This window comes from Malurus melanocephalus, unplaced genomic scaffold (genome assembly GCF_030028575.1).
Source record: "Malurus melanocephalus ecotype Western Australia unplaced genomic scaffold, MMel_1.1 scaffold_39, whole genome shotgun sequence".
Taxonomy (NCBI): Eukaryota; Metazoa; Chordata; class Aves; order Passeriformes; family Maluridae; genus Malurus; species Malurus melanocephalus.
Window position 1 is genome coordinate 2,703,909 of NW_026623271.1, and position 19,928 is coordinate 2,723,836.

A 19,928-nucleotide genomic window follows, 5' to 3' on the forward strand; every position below is an offset into this window, starting at 1 on the left:
TCTCTGGGTTTTTTGAACACAATCTAATTTTTTTCCAAGTCTTTATTGASCTTAGGCTCTTAAACCAAGCAATTCAATCATCCAGTGTGAAAGGATTGCTCTAATGAAGATGAAGTAAAAGGAGCAGTAAAAATAATGGAGTAATGGAGAAAAAACAGACAGTAACTCTCGGGTTCTTTGTAGTTCACATGAATTACACTATCACTGATGACAACTCATTACTTACAAAGAGCTTAAAAATCCTTTCTAACACAGAGTAATTTGCTCTCACCTAGAAGCAACATCATTCTAAATGCCTAGTACATGAGAACAGCACCAGCTTTCACACTGCTCACCAAACCAGGTTCATGCCCAGGAAAGAGCACAGACATGGAAGGCTACAACAAGGCATCCCACAGGTTCTTCTCTCCTGAAGCAGATTTTATTGATGTGTGAGTTCAATGTTTATGYACCCCCTGTACCAACAACCACATGCAGAGAAGCTTTTCTGTTGCTCACTGAAAGAATAATAAGATACCTGAAGCTGGGCAGAAAGGAACCATAAGACTAAGGGCAAGAAAAATAATAGCAGGATGGCTTAACACACTAAAATCAACACCTGATCCCACCATTAAATTAATAAGCCCTTTTCACCCTAGAAAATACTATCAGACCTTTTCTAATTCACTGGATAGAARAGCTGTATTTCACTATTACCAYTTTTTCACAATTAYTTYAATCTAGGTCAAAGCAGGTGGTAAGTCTTAGAACCACCTCACAACAGGAATGCAGTTGGTCCTGGTCAGTTTAGCAGTCTGTTCACAGGCAGTATTTTGGTAATATGTCTATAAAAGTAAATAAACCTCTTTTCTGTACAATCCACTCATATTTTTACATTACTGAGTTGTTTTGTTCTCAAAAAGAATAAAGAGGTACAGGATTTGTGAAGTTTACATGTATTTAGACAAGTAAAATCTTGCTAGGCTATTCTTTAATTTATTTAATTGATTCCTCCTGCCTTTCATTATTATGCAATCACCTTCAAATTATTTAGATTAAATTAAATTTTATTAAACATCCTACAAAGCTAGCTATTCCAGTCACTCTTTGCATGCCTTAAAAAAATAATAAAACAAAAAAAAAAATCACCACAGAAACAAATCACTGGACAAATACCAAATAAACCACCAGAAAGCTAATAAATAAACCAGACCTTGGGATGAAGTTTTTCGGAAATAATTGGAAGTAATTTGTTAATCACCACCAAAAATTTCTACCCGTAGTAGTTCTGCTTAAAAATAGTCAACATAAAAATTGTCATCTTGTCATTGTCATACTAATTGAGAAATTAATATCTGCACATTTCTCCTGCTTCTCAAGATTCTCTTGAAAAATGTTAATTTAAGAAATGTGTCTCCAAATGCCAATTATTAAAAAATGCCAATTATTAAAAAATTAAACCTTGCAATAAATATAAAAATATACCCTATATACAGTTATGCATAAATCCCATCAGAAAACAATCCATAACATCCAACTTCTAGTTAATGCAGATCAGTATCATAAACCTCACTTCACAGCCTTGATCAGACACAATTCAGTGTTAGGTCATAATAGTTTTAGCCTAGCTAGTATCTAACTAATAGGATTTATTTGTTGTAATAAGTTAATTTAGTATAACAAGTTCAACTTGAAAAGCTCAGCTTCTAGAACAACTGATTTCACTTCCTCTACAGGAAATACACTTATTTTAAGGCATTGCTGATATTTTCTGTGGAAAGAACACAAGATAACCAGAAAAGTCTATTTGCAATGCCTCTGTCATGATTGTATGCAATGATTCTAAAGAGAGCCATACACCAGTTTGGCACTGTAATTCAGGAAAGAAAATATTCACTTACCGCAGTGTGACTGGAAAACCTGTGGCTTGACTACCTGATTGCAGATATTGCACACTACAAGATAGAAATCATCATGAGCTGGATAATGGCCAAATAAGTGCATATCTGTGGGAAAGTTAAAAATATATACAAGAATTAGAAATTATGCTTTAAATATATATTAAGAAAAAAAAATTGAAAATACTGTAGGGCCATTATTGTTATATTAATTTATACAAAACAARTGTATACATTGCTCCATAAGAGCTTCTTACTCTGTTCAAGAGATTTTTTTCCCACTTTTGGATTTCAAGGTCCTGTACTAATACTGCAGTCTCATCCCTCAGTCTGAGTCAGAACACAGACTGCAACACCTTTTCTTAACACTCACTGTCAAGAATGGAATAACAGTGGTCAACTGTTGAATCAGCAAAGGAATATGTTTTTAAAAATCTCTGCCTGAAGATCCTTATAGAAAACACGATGCATAGACTATGCTCCATGTTACAATATTCCAAGCTTGACTACAAGTTGCTTGAGAAAGGCTCCTGCTTAAAAGCTAGTTACAGTAATCAAGGTCAAGGATCCTACAGCTTAAGATATAGTCAGGAATRCCATGACATGAAATTTATGATTCTGTGCAAATGTCCTTCCCTAGCTCCAACACTCTCCTGTTTTCCCCAACAAATACTGTGGGAAGAGACAAAGTTGGTTAATGAAATATTTCTCGGTGATGGTACGAGGAATTTAATGAAACTCCAAGACATGCGCAGTCAGATGATGACAGGCACTTATTCCTCTCAGCTGAAACACATARTGCAATACTTGCATTCTTAAGCCATTACAGAATCACATGGGCTCAAATTACTAATTGAAGGCTTCAGAACTCTAACATTACAAGTGAGGTAACCTATTCTAATCTTCACTGCTATAACCTAAGAACAAGCACACATACTCATCCACCACAGCCCAGCTTAGAGGACAGAAACTCTAGTCACTTTTATGCATTTCAGTGGGATCATGTCACCATACACAGTGTTGTTAAAGAATGTGTTGCTGCATTAGTAACCCCATGCCAAGTATTGGCCCCACAGATCAGACTACCTCTCAGATTATAAAAATACAGGTGGTGTAAAATCTCATTTCAGTGTTATTCAGCAGCATCTGAAATCTATTACAGACCCTGCAAATGCAGATGGAATTATTAATCTGGTGTCTTTTAAACAGGAGGAAAACTTTGAGGACAAACATGTACAACGGCATCTGTGATTGATAAACATCAACACAAAATCCTACTTCTCCAGTAAGTCACGTATTTCTAAAAAATACAATTTCTTTCAAAAACTGACTCAAGCAGGTACCTCACTTCACTAGTTCTTAATTGAAGCAATTATTTTGGCCCCAGATCTACTTTCATAAGTAATTCTGCCCTGGCCCCTGGCACTGTAGGTAACATCACTGCTTATGATGGTTGGTACGATGAAGTGTAAAGTGTCTCCAGTTCCCAAAAGCTCAGAGGAACAGGACATCACTCTCACGGTAATACAGGCAGTACCACAAGCAGATCCAAAGAGGCTCATTTGAGAATTCTTGGGCACAAACCAGCCCCACCAACCTGCAGGTATTCCATAGKATGGTATAATGTGAATTGTTCCTTTATCCACTGGAAACCAAAACACTCTCTGTTACTGCTTGTACCAGGCTATGAAATCCAGTTGAAAGATGAACCAGACATGACACCTTTGCAAAGCTGATCTTGCACTAACCAAGCTTTTAAATGCAGTACAGTCAGATAAATGTAATCAACACATTCAGCCTAAATTTAAAACAACACCAGTGGTGATGTACAAACTCCTTTGTTGTAAATAGTACTGGTGAAGCCAAAAGTGCAAAGTTAGGTTAAATCAAATCTTCCTCACTAGCAAAACAAATAAACAAAAGGCAAACCAAGCCTCTTCATTTGATTTGTTGCTTTAATATGATAAGTTAGCAATCTTAAAAATTACTTAATAGTGGCAATTCTTAGCTGGATAGTTTTGATCAGAACCTACAGATTTCCAGTAACAGCATTGTAAGTTCCATAGAAAGAGTATTTATTCAGGGTATGATTTGACACAAAGTCTCAGCACAAAACTATGCATTTAATTATAGTTTGTTCTTCTTATGAACACATACAGACTTTGTCCTTCACAAACAAGAAAGTTACAACTTTTTTCCAGTTTAAATTCCTTAAGTTCATTTAACCTTCACAGGTCTCTATCCTAACCTTTAAAACATGTCCAGCTCTGAGGCATCGAAAGTTTGGCTGGGTCTGGGTCTGAATTTTTATGATTTCTGGCTGCAGTGAGTAACTTACAAAAAACATAATATATTAATACTGGTGAAAACCATTCAAGGACATAGGTGGAAAAAGGAATCAAGTTAGTTCATAGGATCACAAAAGCATCTACCTTTTCACCAGGTACTGTCAAGGAAACAGAGCAGTGAAGGGAAAGTCCTGGTATCTGTGAGCTCACTCCACAACCCTGGCAAACACCACTATACCTAACAGGTAAATAGCACCTTTTGTAAAGCAATTGTAAATGTGACTTTTCTGACATGAACTGAAGYAATTAGCACACTCTCAAAAGCCCACTTAAAATAATCCAAGAATCTCAAGGACACAAGACTGCAGGTTGAAAATAAGAGTCATGGCACACAAATACACTGTGGTTGAATCAGAATAGACAAAAAAATAATTAAACACTGTCTTTCAGAGTTTTAAGATTCCTTAAAACTCACTATGCAGGAGTTTCCAAGAGAGGAAAATTCATCAAATGCAAGCAGGTTCGACTACCTCTCTTAGTTCATTAATTTTAACAAGATTGGCACAAATCTGTTTTCATTATTAAACTCATGGTTTGTAAGCACATATATTTATATTTAAATTACTTTTTAATTGAAATTGCACAATGTATTAATATTGCCTCACTACAAATTCCAACTAGGGATACACTTTATTAGATGTAATAATATTACAAATGCCATCCAGATRAGAGAATTTAAAATGAATACAGCAAGGAACATTTGAAATAAAAAAGAAAGTACAAAATATAAACAGCTATATCTCTTTTCATACATGTTTTTCTGTTTTTAGTAAGAACAATTCAATGCTATCAGGTCCTACTCAAAGCAACCCAGACTGAACACTTGTTCTGGACACTTGTTCTGGACACTGGTATCATTCTTAGATCAGATTGGAGCCATCTGACAATTTTGACCTTCTGTGTGCAACAAAAAAAGACAATGGCCTCTCCAAACAAAAAACTGTCTTCTAAAGGCAATAATCACATCTCCCTGCCTGATTAGTCAGAAGCAATGGTGACAAGCTTTCCCAAAAATATTAATTTTGGGGCAGAAAACATGTCTCTAAAGTTAGCTCAGTAAAGACTTCATGGAAAGAGGCAAGACCACTGAAAAAGACAGGCGATAATCATTGAATAAGGTGACTGACTATGAAATGGTACTAAAATAATTATCAAGGTACAAAAAGAACAAGGAGGGACAGAAAAACAACTGCAAAGAGTATTTATTTTCTACTAAAAACTGCCTGTCCATTAAAAGTGAAACAAAGTGACCAYGGTCTGCATGACTCAGCCCACACTGGCAGGGTGACCTGCCCAGCTCTTCTGCAAGGCAAAAGTACTCCACAGCCTCCATCAGTCACCTCATTTTATGCAAGATACTTCCAGCAGATTCAAAGTAGACTCTTATGGCAAAAAGAAGTGGTAACTTGTTTTTCAGTAGCCACACACTTTTCAGAAGGGCCATCCACATATACCTCACTCCTTGCAGTACTGAATCTTCATGCCCTCAAAATAAAACACAACTGACACAGCYGCACCTGTTGATACCATACAAAGACAAAAGCCTTCTTGAAAATGAGCGACTGAACCAACAAGATGCAAAAGCAGCCCATATAATGGAAAAAGGTATTCTACATAGGTGGAAATCTGTGATAGTGAACCCTGTTAGAAATACTACTTTCCTAGATTAAAATCTTAAACAAAATATTACTTCGTGTATACTTTGCTAGGCACTTGAAAAATAAATATAACTTCTGCCCGTAGGTTTTATATTACTACCATTTGCAAATAAAAAGAGAGCTGTATCTGTACAACATAGTTTTGTAAGACATCAACTCAGTAAATGTGCATTAAAAACACAAATATCATAGAAACAATAGAAAACATTATAAAATTGTGCTAAAAACACAAAAATGCAGGGGTCAGATACTACTTTTTATCTTCTCCAATAACACACACAAAGGAATTATTTTTAGTAACAATCAAAGGCAGATTACTTATGTGAAGTTCCTTCTCTATTATTATACAATTCATAATCATTTACATCSCACTGTATAAGGAACAACACATGCTAGAAATAATCTAAAACATTCTTCCAGTGCAGAATTAAGGCTGTCAAACAGTAAGACCTCACAGTATTCCGTGGGAAATCAAGTTTTTAATGACGATTTTTTGCTATAAATTATACACACTTTAAATATTCACTTTTATATCTGTTGTTCCACTAAATATACCCACAAAGCCTGCTTTGAAAAGTATTAGTGATCTTTATATGCCAAGAGAGAGAAGGCAGGGGAAGGAGGAGGGGAAAGAGAAAGAGTATTCAAGACATACTGGTTTAAAATTAACAAAGAAAAGCTAAGAAAAAAAGGATTAATAATAGAAAATAAGCAATAGCAAAAATGGCAATGGACAAAACCAAATACATGTGGCTCCTCCAGCTTGCGGAGCTACAGATTTTTAAACTCTGCATTTCAAAATGTGCCTAGTATTTCCCTCTTGTTCCACAGAAGTGACAAATCTACACATCATTCAAGAACTGAAGGAATGTACAAAATCTTCCGGTGCAGATTACTTCTACATTTAAGATTACTTAAAAAATGGAGTAATTTGAATGGTGAATTGAAACTTAAAACTGAAACAATAAAAAGACAATCTTCAGGGCATTATTCAGAGAGCAGTTAAACACGCTTGCATAGACAGGTTAGCCTTATCATAGAAATAAATGTCACACTCATTCCATTTAACATGAGCTTGTTCTCCCCCGAGTGCAGTTTTCGTTTCTTACACAAAAACCAGTAAGTCACTTCAGTAATTAGATCACCAGTATAAATTGCGTTTTACCCCAGAAAATGTCAGTCACAGTTGCAAATTAATCACAGAATGATTTAAGCTGAAAGAGATCGCTGGATGTCATTTRCTCCAAGACCCTGCTGAAATCGTGGCTAACTTCAGGGTCAGAACCACAAAGTAATGCTCAAGCTGACTTCTTTTCTGATGGAAAAATGCAGGCTGTGGTTAAAGTAATCATAAAATTGAGGGAAAAAATAAAATKAAAATATTAATGACTAGAACTAACATAGGACCAAACACAACTGTCATAAGTCCTGACTAATGCCCTTCAGGTGCTAATACAAGGAACTTAAGATTCTGCATGCTAAAAAGTTAAGTGAGAGGGAAAAATCAATGAGAAGAAAACAGAAATACTGGCCTTGTCAGCAACAGCAATAATAAATGAAACGTGAGCGTGGCAAAAAAAAAAAAAAAAAAACCCACAGGGAAAAAGCAGCAAATAGACTTAAGTGTCAGTGTGGTAAAGTCAAGGTCATGACACATTTAAACCAGTCCAGTATGGTTGAATCGCTGCCTTCCAGGTTAGAGAATCATGAGGACAGTGGCAATCCTAAAGAATGCTGGGAATAKTTAATTAATTATAGTGCATACAATAAATACTACACCCAATGACACGGAAAGACTTTGTACTCCACTGTCTTATCTATGCATTATGAAATGGTACTGGAGATGGAAACGGCGCCTTCCATTCCCAAAGATCCACAATAACAACAGAAAAAACAKAAGTTCATAATCAGGAATTAATGAYCTAAACAAATATYGTGCATTAACCATACCTGCRTATCTTTTGTAAYCCGTGTTTGGAAGGGATTGTAAAGTAAGCTCTGTGACATTGACATTACTATTTTGCTTAAGACACTACCATATCAATAATTGGAAAAATTAAATAAGCATGGGAAAACATGACAACAGTTTTCTTCCACAATTCTGAAGACTTTTATGTAAATCGTAACTTTTATTTTCCATCCCAGACTGAAGTAATTCAGCAATACAGGACCAGAATTGCCTGGGCGAATGGATTAACAGATCACGAGAATACTGGAAAAGCCAAAACTCACAAGTCAAAAAGTATGCTGCATATGTACAACATCCAGAAATCTCAGTTTTTCAGGTTTTAAGACATCTRGAGGATTAGACAGCACCTAATGCAAGTTTTTCCTCCTTGAAAAACCTACTTTAAGAAACTTTCTTATATGGAAGCACAGGGCCCCTTAGCTCCTGGGGTAGGCAGAAGATAGCTCRTCTGCTTATGGAACCTTTATTTCACTCTGTGTACAGCTAGGAATTTAAACTGATCAAAGTTCAGCACCGGTATGGAACTTCTGGACTCCAAGCTTCATAYTCCTGCCCCTCCCTTGTGCTTGTTCCATCAATTAACTGATTATACAAGGAATCAAATTCAAGCCAACACTGAATCAGGAGCAAAGTAATATGAAGAAGGACAGAACAAAACAGGAAAAGCTTTTTCTGATGGTTTCATTCCATAAATTGCCCACTGCAGAACCTCATGTATGCTACCACCGGTGTGAGTGGAATGAAGCACAGAGCCCAGAAATGCACAGAAGGAAGACCAACAGGACCCAGATCRGTTCAAACTGCACTGAAGCAATGGTACCTCCCTAGGTTAGGCTGAAATCTGTCACACAGGTATCTGCAACATTAAAGGAAGACACTTGGCTCAAAAAGAAGTTTTGCAAAACTAAATCCACTTGCCTCTCAGTTAAAAATAGCAATAAATGCATTTATTAATTTATAACATGCAGAAAGCTTCAGAAACATTGTATTGGGCTTGTGTGGCAAGGTTTTGTTAGTGGGGGGAGCTACAGAGGTGACTCCTCTGTGAGGCTGCGAAAAGCTTTCCCCATGTCTKACASAGYCAGTGCCAGCCAGCTCCAAGACAGACCTGCCACTGGTCAGGGGTGAGCCCATCAGCATATTAACGCCTCAGTAATAACATAACAAGAAGTAAAAAAAGAAAAAGCTACAGTGCGGAAGTAATTGTGGACAGGGAATTGAGGTAGAGAGTATGTGAGAGAAAGAGCCCTGCAGACATCAGGGTCAGTGAAGGAGGGGGAGGAGGTGCTCCAGGCACTTGAGCTGAGATTCCCCTGCAGCCTGTGCTGAAGACCAGTCTGTYTCACCATGGGGGTCCATGGGGAGCAGAGATCCACCTGCATCTCATGAAGGAGAACACTGGAGCAGGTGGATGACCAAAAGGAGGCTGTGACCCATGGAAAGCCTGCTGCAAATGGCTCCTGGCAGGATCTGTGGCCCCATGAATAGAGAAGCCTATGCTAGAGCAGGTTTGCTGGCTGGACTTGTGGTCCCCAGGTGGGTCCTACACTAAAACATCCTGTTCTTGTAAGGACTGCACCCCATGGAAAGGGAYTCACACAGGAGCAGTTCATGAAGAACTGTTGCCTTTGGAAAGGACTCAAGGTGAAGAAGGTCATGGAGGATTGTCTCCAAAGGGAGGGACCCTACACTGGGGCAGGCAAAGGACTTGTCTCCTGAGGAAGACACAGCGGCAGAAGCAGCATGCAACCAACTGACCATAACCCCATTCCTTGTCTCCCTGTGCTGCTGCGCAGAGARGAGGTAGAGAATCAGGAATAAAGTTAAGCCTGGGAAATAGGGAGGAGTGGRAGAAGGTGTTTCTAGGATTTCTTTTACTTCTCACTCTCCTGCTGTGATTTTGACTGGTAATAAATTCAACTAATTCCCCTAAGTGTAGTCTGTTTTGACAATGGCAGCAATTGGTGAGTGACCTCTCCCTGCCCTTATCTCAACCTTTGGTTGTATTTTCTCTCCCCTGCCCAGCTGAGGAGTGTAGTGACAGAATGGCTTTAGTGGGTACCTGCCTTCAGCTAAGGTCCAACCACCACAAGTGTATCATCTCCTTTCACATAGCTCCTTATGTTTCTAACACTTCAGATTACTGAACTAATATTTAAAACCAGATTCCCATTTTACCATTTAACTTTTCAGTTATTCTGTGCAATGTAACCACAGTTACAGGGTAACTTCTACCTTATCAGTTTCTGAACACAGTGACTTTCACAGTGACCCTTCAGTTAAAAAGCCTCCCTATTTCAGACCTCAAGGGTGCTGGTATTCAGAATCGACYGTACATTTAAGAGATAAGGTTATAAATCACTAAGGTCTGTTTGGATGACAGTGAGAAGTTTGATTAACACTTTCTTTTTATTTTGTTTACCATCAGCATTTCAAYTAAGGGCAAATACAACATTTAAAGTTGCTAAAATATATTAATAAATACTAGTTGCATTTGGACACTGCAGCCCAGTGCTGGAGTGACAGGACATGGCACTAGAAAGGACCAACTAGAGCAAAGACAGCCCATCCACCAACTTGGCAATGCTCTGCACTGACCCTTCTCTCTTGCAAGTCTGCCTGGAAGAATTTGGAATACAGAACAAGGCTGCAAAGTGAGCCAAAACACAGTTTAGCAGAGTGACAGGCAATAAAACCCATGTTTGTAATTGAAAGGACTCTACTCAATTACATAGTATCTAGTTTCCAGTAAGGTAAGTGWAATTGTAACATATGAACATGAGGCAATTGTAACCACTCCAGTAACATCTTCAAAATTGCTAACTGTTCTTACATTTTCCTTTAATTATTAGATTGTACGTCAGGGCAATTATCTAAAGGAGCTTCTTCCTCATGAACTTGGATTTTATTTTACATATAACACCAAATTTCAGGAACTACAGGAAATGCTTATGAAGTTTGTATTATAAAAATGTACAAAGTCAATACCCAGAAGAAAATCCTGCTACATTGTAAAATAGATATCAGTTAAGCACATTAAGATCCAAAGACATAAGCAAATGAAAAAAGAAACCCAAACAAACAAAAAACCCCAAACAAAAACARTTTTTCTACAAATCAAAATATGCCTCAAAACTCTGGCTGAGCAAAATACAAAGAAGAAATAGGCTTTTAACAAGTTCAAAAGAAAGCTAGAAGAGTCAGTAAATGTAAACAGTATCTTCAAACACACCAACAGGTTAAAATTTAGATCTGGATTTTGGGATTTAAGGAGATGTGTGCCATCAAATATCTGTATTTTCCCTATCAGCTACACTTAGCCTAATTAAAGATATCCCCTCCAGCTACAAATTTCATCTTGCTTATCTTGCTTATGTCTGGAAATCTTCAGAACAACAATAGTATTATCAAATGACAGCAAAAATTAAATTACTGAGGGCAAAGAAAAAAAGACACATTATTTATATGAATCCAGACTATGTATTTCATATCCAGAAGAAGAGGTGACATCCCACCTGTGGAAGAAASAGCTTAACTGTCCCCAGACTCCTAAGCATGGAAAGCATGGTAAAGACCTGATCAGAGACTTTCTAACCATGCAGATACAGTGGATTTCTCTTAGATCTCACATGTATCACWATCAAAAACCTCAGAGAATAAGCATGGCTGCATACAAAGAACAGGGAATGTGTAGGAAAATCATTAAGGATTTCTTAATATCCCACAGGCAGGCATAAGGATAGGAATGGCTGGAAATCATCTTCATTTCTCTCATAGTTCAAAGCGAACATCATGCGCCTTGACCAGGCAGTCTCCATAAACCACCATAGAGCAACAGAACAATTCTTTCTTTCTGAAACATCCATCAAGAGAAGTCTCACTGCAAATGAGACTTGTCAGCACAAGTAGCACCCTTCATGGATGATGGCACWAAATTTCAGCTCAGATTGATGTATAGCTCTCTGGAATTCGATGTTTGACCTTTAGCAACAGTTCAAGGYTGCACCACGTCCATACTTTCTGGAGCAGGTGGACTCTGACAGCTTCTGTGGTGGAAAATACACCTTGACACAGGAASAGATATCATCTGCAAGTTAACTACAATAACTCATAGAAATACACAGTGTTTCAGCTTTTGATTTTTTCTGCATGAAGATGGTTAAACTTTCTGTTGCATAGCCAAATAAACTAAACAGGTATGAAAACATCATGAACACACTGGTTCTACAAAAGCAGTAAGATGAAGATCTAGAGATCTTCAACCATCAAATGCTGGTTGAAATAGAATCAAAATAATTTAATGACCTATCTGTAAACTACACAACAGTACCTCTGAACTACACATAATTTTTAGAGTGAGTAAGAATGAGTACAAAAGTGTTCTTTCCTTATTCTTCCTCATTTCCCKCATAGCTTCAATATTCTTATATTAAGTGAACAATATTAGTGATCTGAAAACTAAAGTTTGAAAGGAAAATAACTTCTCTGATATTTCCTGTCATTTTCTTTAAGCTTTTTTTTTAAGGAAACGTTGAATAAGTCATGTTAAGTAAGAACTACTAACAGCCTTATTAGGGACTATAGAATTTGCAGCAAAAGGACAGAAATGTTTTMAATACAATTAGTTTACAATACTTTTAGTAATTCCAACATTTGGAGTGCTAGTAATGAAACACTACAAGGATAGCAGGTTTTCTTCTTTCATTTTCTTGTCAATGCACACTAAGAAAAATTGATCTATGCAGTAAAACAGTCCTATGGAGAAAAAACCTGTGGCCAAAAAACCCCCTTCATTCCTATTTCTTCTGTGCAGACTGCCATGAAACAGACTTTAATCCTCCAACTGGTGTTTCCTTCATAAACACTCAGCAAGACACAACTGGCACTCACACACTCGCCTGCAARGCTGTATTATCTTCTGCAGAAGAACGACTTGGTTTAAGGCAGTATAACTGGACTGAAGGAGAGAGCTGGCTTAATTCCTCGTTCCCAAATGACATTCTTGCATGACCTGGATTAGATTTTTCTGTGCCTCAGTATCCCATCTCTAAAATCAGGATAATATGCTCTTTGTCTGCCCTGCCTGTTTAGATTGCAGCCTTTCAGTATTCTCTTACTATCTGTCCATACACTGGGACCACAATGGGGCCCTTCATTTTGGCTGGGACCTCACTATGACAATAGAACAAGCAATGAATAAGATAACTTGCAGTGTTTTAGAAGCAGTGTGTGACAATTATTACAGAAATCCTGCTTTTTTGATTAAGAACATAAGTTATAGGGGTTAAAGAAGGGGTTCATGTTCTTAGAAACATGAAATTTTCACAGCTTTCTAGCCCAGCTCTTTAATAACATTATTATCATTATAAGAAAAAATTCACAATAAAGATAGCACTATCAGAAAAATATTTCTCAGACAATTACTAACTTTTGTAATAAGGAAAACAATGAGTAAATGAACAAATAAACATTGAGAAAAATTAAATCTTTAATCTCAACTACATAATTTTACAAAATGCTAAGTATTTCATTGACATGCACTTCTACACATGAAAAGATACAAGGCCAAGAACATCTTTTAATTTAACTCTCTTCTCACCCCAGATGGAAAGTGTCTGCTCATTCTTAATCAACAGCTGGATATTAAATGGAAATGTATTGTCTAAATGTACTGTCTAAAAGAACACAAATAATTCTTATGTCAATTCTCTAAACCTTTTCTGTATTGCCTCCTACACCTAGAACAGCACCTCTTAGGAATATTGCCTCTCATGTAACTCAAGTCCATGAAAAATTACTTTCAGATAGGCTTTCAATAACAAAATCTTTTYCCTTAACACAGTCCCAAATGAAATAGATTTAGTTCTCCTTGTTGGCATACAGATCAATGTTTTGCGTAAAGTGTACAACTGTGGGCTTTTTTCAGTTAGAGCACTTTACACCAAAGAAAAATAAATGAGAAAAAATATTAATAARTAACAGGATATGGAAAGATGAATGAGAAACTTTCTAACCAAAGTTCAAACATACAAAACGTCTGGCCCAAGGCCACTTAGACAAAATAGTTAAAAAATTCCTACAAATTGAAGAGCAGCCTATAGTTTCACTAACATACAACTCCAGAAAATAGCTCTCATTTTAAGAATTCTGCTCTCAAGGGAATAATTATCCTTGCAAGTGCAATCAGTTAAATACTTGTACTGTCTGAAAAAGCATACATACATCATCAGCKCTTACACTGAGATTTATATAGCACACTTACATGCACACCACAAACATTTCCCAGGATAGAAATATGCTCCCGCTGGTTCAACATGTTGCCTACAGACAAACAAGTCTGGCAGTGCAGCACTCTGTGCTGGTACAGTAGTTTCTTCCTTATTCCAGGAGATAAAAGCACAGTTTCACTAGACTAACCAAATCCATGACAAGAGCCTGCTGCACACCTCAGGGTGTTCTCACTCTAACAGACACAACCATTCAAGAACATGGTCATGAAGGGCTCAGGTCAATACAAGCCTGTATGCCACTTAAGTGTCCATCAAATCTTCAGTATGAACATATTAAAACACATATACACACACCACATTCAGAGGTATTCCATTCCTTCCACCTCCCTCCTTCTTCCAGGAGTGCTACAAAAAGTTTCTCAAAGGTACAGGATCAACCGAATCAACCACAATTTAAAGCCACAAAATAAAGCTTTGCAGTTAAAGTGACAACCCTATAAAAGAACAAACTCCACAAGCAACACACACTCATGAGAGTTGCTGACATTAAATGAGAGGGAAAATTATATTATTTTTTGTTTCTACATYAAACAAAGAAAGGCCTTAAGAAATGTGAGGCGATTTTATCAACTGAAGAATGAACAGAAGAAACTCTTTAGTATTTTCCCCCTGAAACATCAAGATATTTAAGTTCTGAAGACTTCAAAAAAATTTACAGAGCAAGTCTAAAGATACCTCCCCACCTACTACATTTGAAGAAGCAAAAGAAAGAAATGAAGAGCAATGGAAGGCACTCTTATTACTTGTGTCTGTCATCAACTTGTTATGTTGCACAGTACCTATTCCTGAGACAAATCATTCGTTTAATATTGTCACTCAAAGGCATACATGCTAATATAATAAAAACCTATTAATKGGGACTCTTTCCTTTTAATGAAAGAAAGAAGCAGTTTATTAGCTCAATCACATCACTGTTGTGTTTCAATTTCTGCCACACTGAATGCTGCACAAGTCACATTCTCACCTGCATATATGTAATACTCACAATCAAACAAACAAACAAAAAGCAACAATTTTGATTTCATACTCTCAGAGACTTGAGAAAGCTTCTGATGTCTCAGGAGCTGTTCTACTTGTCTCCTTGACAGGAGAAAAAGATGGCTTTTGTGAAATGAACTACTCAAAATAAGGGAAGATAAGAATTTTTCCTAATTCTAATCTTCAGTACATGACTACTACAAGCATCTTTCCAGCTCACTGCTCTTCTCAACAATRGATCACTTTCTAATACCTGGCAGCAGCAATGACTTGTTAGTACTTGGTTGCCATTTCAAAGGCTRAAGTACCACAAAGTAGCATATCTTCTTCAAATACCACTAAGTAGCATTTCTAAGGCTTCAGAAGCTTTTCTCTTTAAAGGAAGACCAMTGCATGTAATCAAGTATCATTGGGCTGAGTTGTGCTACATTGATGTAAAAAGTAAGAATGTTTCTGATCCAGTTGACCACGAAGGTAGTGAGCTTGCTTCTCAAMGCATCCTGAGTCCCGACTCCTTGCACAGGTATACTGCAGCTTCATTGCTCTTGACATMTGACTGAAATTGGCTATGAAATGCTCAGACATTTTTACTGGGTGCTAAGAACATCCTAAACACATACATGAAGAAAACTTAATCAAGATTATAGCAAGCTGCTGAAAATGGGTCTGCTCACAGGCTCAGGTGGGTCTCAGGTTCTTGGCACAAACGTACAAAAGGTCAGCAATAGCCTGGTCCCAGAAGCGATGCTTTCACCAGCATCCAGCTTCCCAGATTAATCTCATCCACCTAACAGCTCACTGACATGAGCAGACCACTTAACACGTCTTATGCTGCAGTCTGATGCCTGTCAGCTTTGCTTAGGAGCAATCTCCCTTCCAGCATTATACTATTCGGAGGATTTGGGTGTAGCAAAGCCATTGTTCATTTATTTCTGAKGACTGGGGTGGAGGGAAGAGTTGCTGATTTATTTAGCTCTTCAACAGCTAAAAAAAACAGCACATGAGTTCTGTTTAAAGACTGATCTTCATGAGTTTAGAATCCATGTTTTTTCTTCAAGTCTGTCGTAACCCCTAGTAATCTATGATTTATCTATCTGTAGGGCCATTGGAACAAGAGGTTTCCCAGATGAAGTTCAAGACACAGCTTTTCAGAATCACTCTCAGTTCTCTGGCAAGTATCTGGCTTCAGCTGTGATAGTGCATTGAATTGACAAGAAAAATAAGATAGAGGAGCAAAAATACACTGCCTTGTCTCATGCATTTGAGGTACACTCCAGCATCATAAAGCAATAAAAAGTCATCAAGATTCATGCAKAGACACCACTTATAAGACTTTTTCACCAATGCCATTAACAAAAATATCCTCCACATTACTACAAGGAACAAACTTTATCCTCATTKACTTTAACAGTACTAGCCCTTGGAAGGCTGTTAGTAATTACTGCATAATCCAACAGACAGGACAGTGGACAAAGGAGAAGTCAAACCCTGCATTCCTTCATCCCCTATGGGGAAAGCTTTCAGACAAATTTCTGGAATTCTTAGTGTCTTTCCTTGCACATCAAGAGACATGTACATTTGTAACTTACAATTAAACACTTCCACATTTACTAATGAAAAGCATCACACAAGAAAAAAAAAGTATATCCATTATTATGCACATTTGACTAAATGCCAACAACTCATCTGCAACTTTATGTGATAATTACAATTAATAGCTGGCATAAGTGACAGCTAATTCCTATCACAGCATTTCATCTGGAAAAAAACCCACTGGTATTACTACCTTTCCAAAAGACTGAATCCAATAAAATTCAGCTTCTGAAAAAAAACCAAACCAAAACAACAGAAAATAGCCTGAATATGGTACATCAGCCATGCGAGTGAATGTCTGCTCACTAAAAATTGTTTGTATGTCCTCCAAGTTGCAGATCAGAAGCAAACTCTGGAGCTGCTTGCATGAACTGAAGGTGCTTCAGTGTGAAGAAGTACATGAATATTTTGACRGATGCAACATATCTCAGCACAAGACTACACTGTGTATGCTGTTGCAGCACCAGCGCTGCAAGGTACCAGCTTCAGGAATCTTGCCAGCAGGTTGGTGAGAGATAAATGTGGTGCATGGATTTAATAAAACGTAATGAAGGGTAATATAACACCAGCCAGAAACACTATTCTAATCATCAGAGTCTGTGAAACTCTTTGTTAAGAAAGCTAAAAAGCCTAGAAAAAAAAGCAGAATGCACTAACAACCCCACTCAGCACAGCACAAAGAATGACCATATACATCTGTAAAAGAGCATTTTTGGAGTATCACAAAACTTATCACAAGTCAGAGATGTGCACTTCTTCCCAACCCCCTGTCTGATAGACACATGAGATTTGTTGAACTCTGGATCTGTAGTGTTAATGTAAACTCCCTGTTAATGAAGTTTCTGTAAATGATCTATCCAACTACTCTGTAATTAAGTACAGTCCTGTTTCCGAGATGACAGTAAATGTTTTTTTGCAACAACTTTGCAGCAGAAAGGATATTCTGTAGTTATAAGAGTAGAAAGCTTGAACGGCCTATTTTTTTCAAGCATTCATCATAGAGGCCTCAGTCTAAGGAAAACTTTTAAGTCCTGAATAAACTTTCTTTCAGAGTGTTAAAACACAAAGCATCTTCAAAGCTTCTGTCTTAGGCTGAGGATTYCTAAACTGGTTTCATACCACATTTGTCCTTTTAAGTGTCTACATTCAAGCAGAGTACGTTATTCGATACCCAAAATGCAGTCATTTGACTCTGTTTAAAACTTGTCTTTCAATTGCAAAAAATAAAGAGTAAAGAATCTTTGTAGTCTATAAAACGTGGCTCTTTTTATTTAGATTATAACAACATGTTTCTGCAATGCAAAAAGCCTACCAGATCTGTGAAAAAGAAAGCACTAACTATGGAGCAGCACACCCTCTGAGTAAGTTACCATGATACATAGTTACTGCATAGTTACATTATGATAAATAGACTTAAGGCAGTTTGGACACCTTACCTACAAATTTCTATATGATTTAATAAGYTTCTTTACTAGCTGAAAAATTATTTTATAATTTTATCACTCTACCTATATTTACAATACTTGAGGGATACTTGCATCAGCATTTTAGCTACTAAAAATCTTAAAATATTTCATTTTTTTCAGCATCATTTCATGTTAGTGAAAAAAGGAGTTGTTTTCTTTTCTTCCTGATTGTATCATCCTGAACTCTTCATAAACAGCAAAACTTGCTAATTACTATTTTGCTATTCTTTTATCATTTAAGTGAAAGAAGTTTCTGTTTCATGCACCAGCTGAATTTTACAGCTAATACTATCAAAATCATCAGCTAYTAAATTCAACAGCAATACACCAATATTTTCACTAGAAAACACAGGCATAACTAAAATTTAACCCTGAATTCATTATTTTTGTCTATATCTCTACATACATAAAGTGGGAATACTGAGTTTCGTCTCAGAGTTGTACTTCACAGGAAGGAGAATATTACAAGCATTTACCACTTGCAATTCTGAAGCTGACCACTTGACCATTCACAATTTTTTTTTWAATTTAGTATCAACAGAGTAGCTACCAGAAACCAACAGATGACAACTCCCCTTGTCAAAGAAAGGGAAAAAAAAAAGAAGCAATCATGACAAAGAAATTATAATACGATAAAAATCACTGGTAATCATTCATGCCMAGTTAATTATCAAAACGTGCCCCAATTCTTATTAAAATAACATACAGATAGCTCACAATCACTGTTTACATTCCAAGTGCTTTACAACTGCATGTTTCAATAACCTTACAAGGACTTATTCCTCTGTGGAAACAGAGCATTGCAAAATGTCAAACTTGTTGCAAAACTGCTGATGAAATTGCGAATAAAATCATCTCTGCTAAATTCCACCTAAAGGATATGCTATTTAAAAACAAAAAAAACAAAATTAAATTTAAAGCATTCCTCCCAGGTGAATATTTCTTCTAAAAAAAAAAAAAAAAAAAAAAAAAAAGATGCAAATTATACAGCACTATTTTTTCCAGTTCTATTGTGAACTGTTATTTCACACACTGGAATTGCATCTCACTTTATTAAAAGTTACAGAACAAATGCCTAGACATTTCAATGCCTAGATTACTGTATTATCACCATGACATCTGCATACAAGAATATAAGGGTCTCCTTAAGTGACATGCACAGATTTGACTCTATGGCTCTCAGYACATTCAGGAGACTTCTAAATTTTACAGGCTCCAGACTTACATGAAAAAGAAATGCTCTGATTTTCAAAACAGTCAACAAGAAAGATTTTGGACRTGTAAGGTGAGCAAGATCATTCATTATGGGAGTTAACGCTGCTGTTAATGAAAACTTTGCCCCATATTTTCCCATGTAGAGTGCTGAACACACATACCAGAAGAACTGTAAGCAGTCAATAGCCCAGACACATCAAAACTCAGGACACTCTAAGCAAACAAAACCTTAATCATTTACCACACTTCTCAACTCCTTCAAACAGATTCTGATGATTTGCAAGTTCCCATCATCTTCACATTAGGCATATCTGTAGCACTTAGACATAAAGCAAATTAGGTGAAAGGTCACCCTTCTAACCAGGGCACATTCCCCGAAACTTCAGATGATACATTCCCAGACTATACCACAGTATAAATTCCCCCTGGCTCCTCTTGTCTATCCTTCTCCAGGGTAATTTCCTCTCACCTCCAGCCCCCTCCAGCCCTTCCCTTGCTCAAATCTCTGTAATTAAAAACAAACCTATGGCAATT

General features: G+C 36.9%; 1 protein-coding gene across 4 annotated transcripts in view; it reads right to left on the bottom strand.

The window, feature by feature from the left end:
* Positions 1–19,928, bottom strand: part of ATXN7L1 (ataxin 7 like 1) — a 112,114-nt gene that overhangs the window by 72,117 nt on the left and 20,069 nt on the right. For 3 of the 4 annotated variants that reach the window (XM_057364517.1, XM_057364518.1, XM_057364519.1), the window contains exon 3: positions 1,881–1,985. The exons of the other annotated variant lie outside the window; for it this stretch is intronic. In XM_057364517.1, the coding sequence (XP_057220500.1) occupies positions 1,881–1,985 (105 nt within the window). The remainder of the gene's footprint in view (positions 1–1,880; positions 1,986–19,928) is intronic. 4 annotated transcript variants of the gene reach the window in all.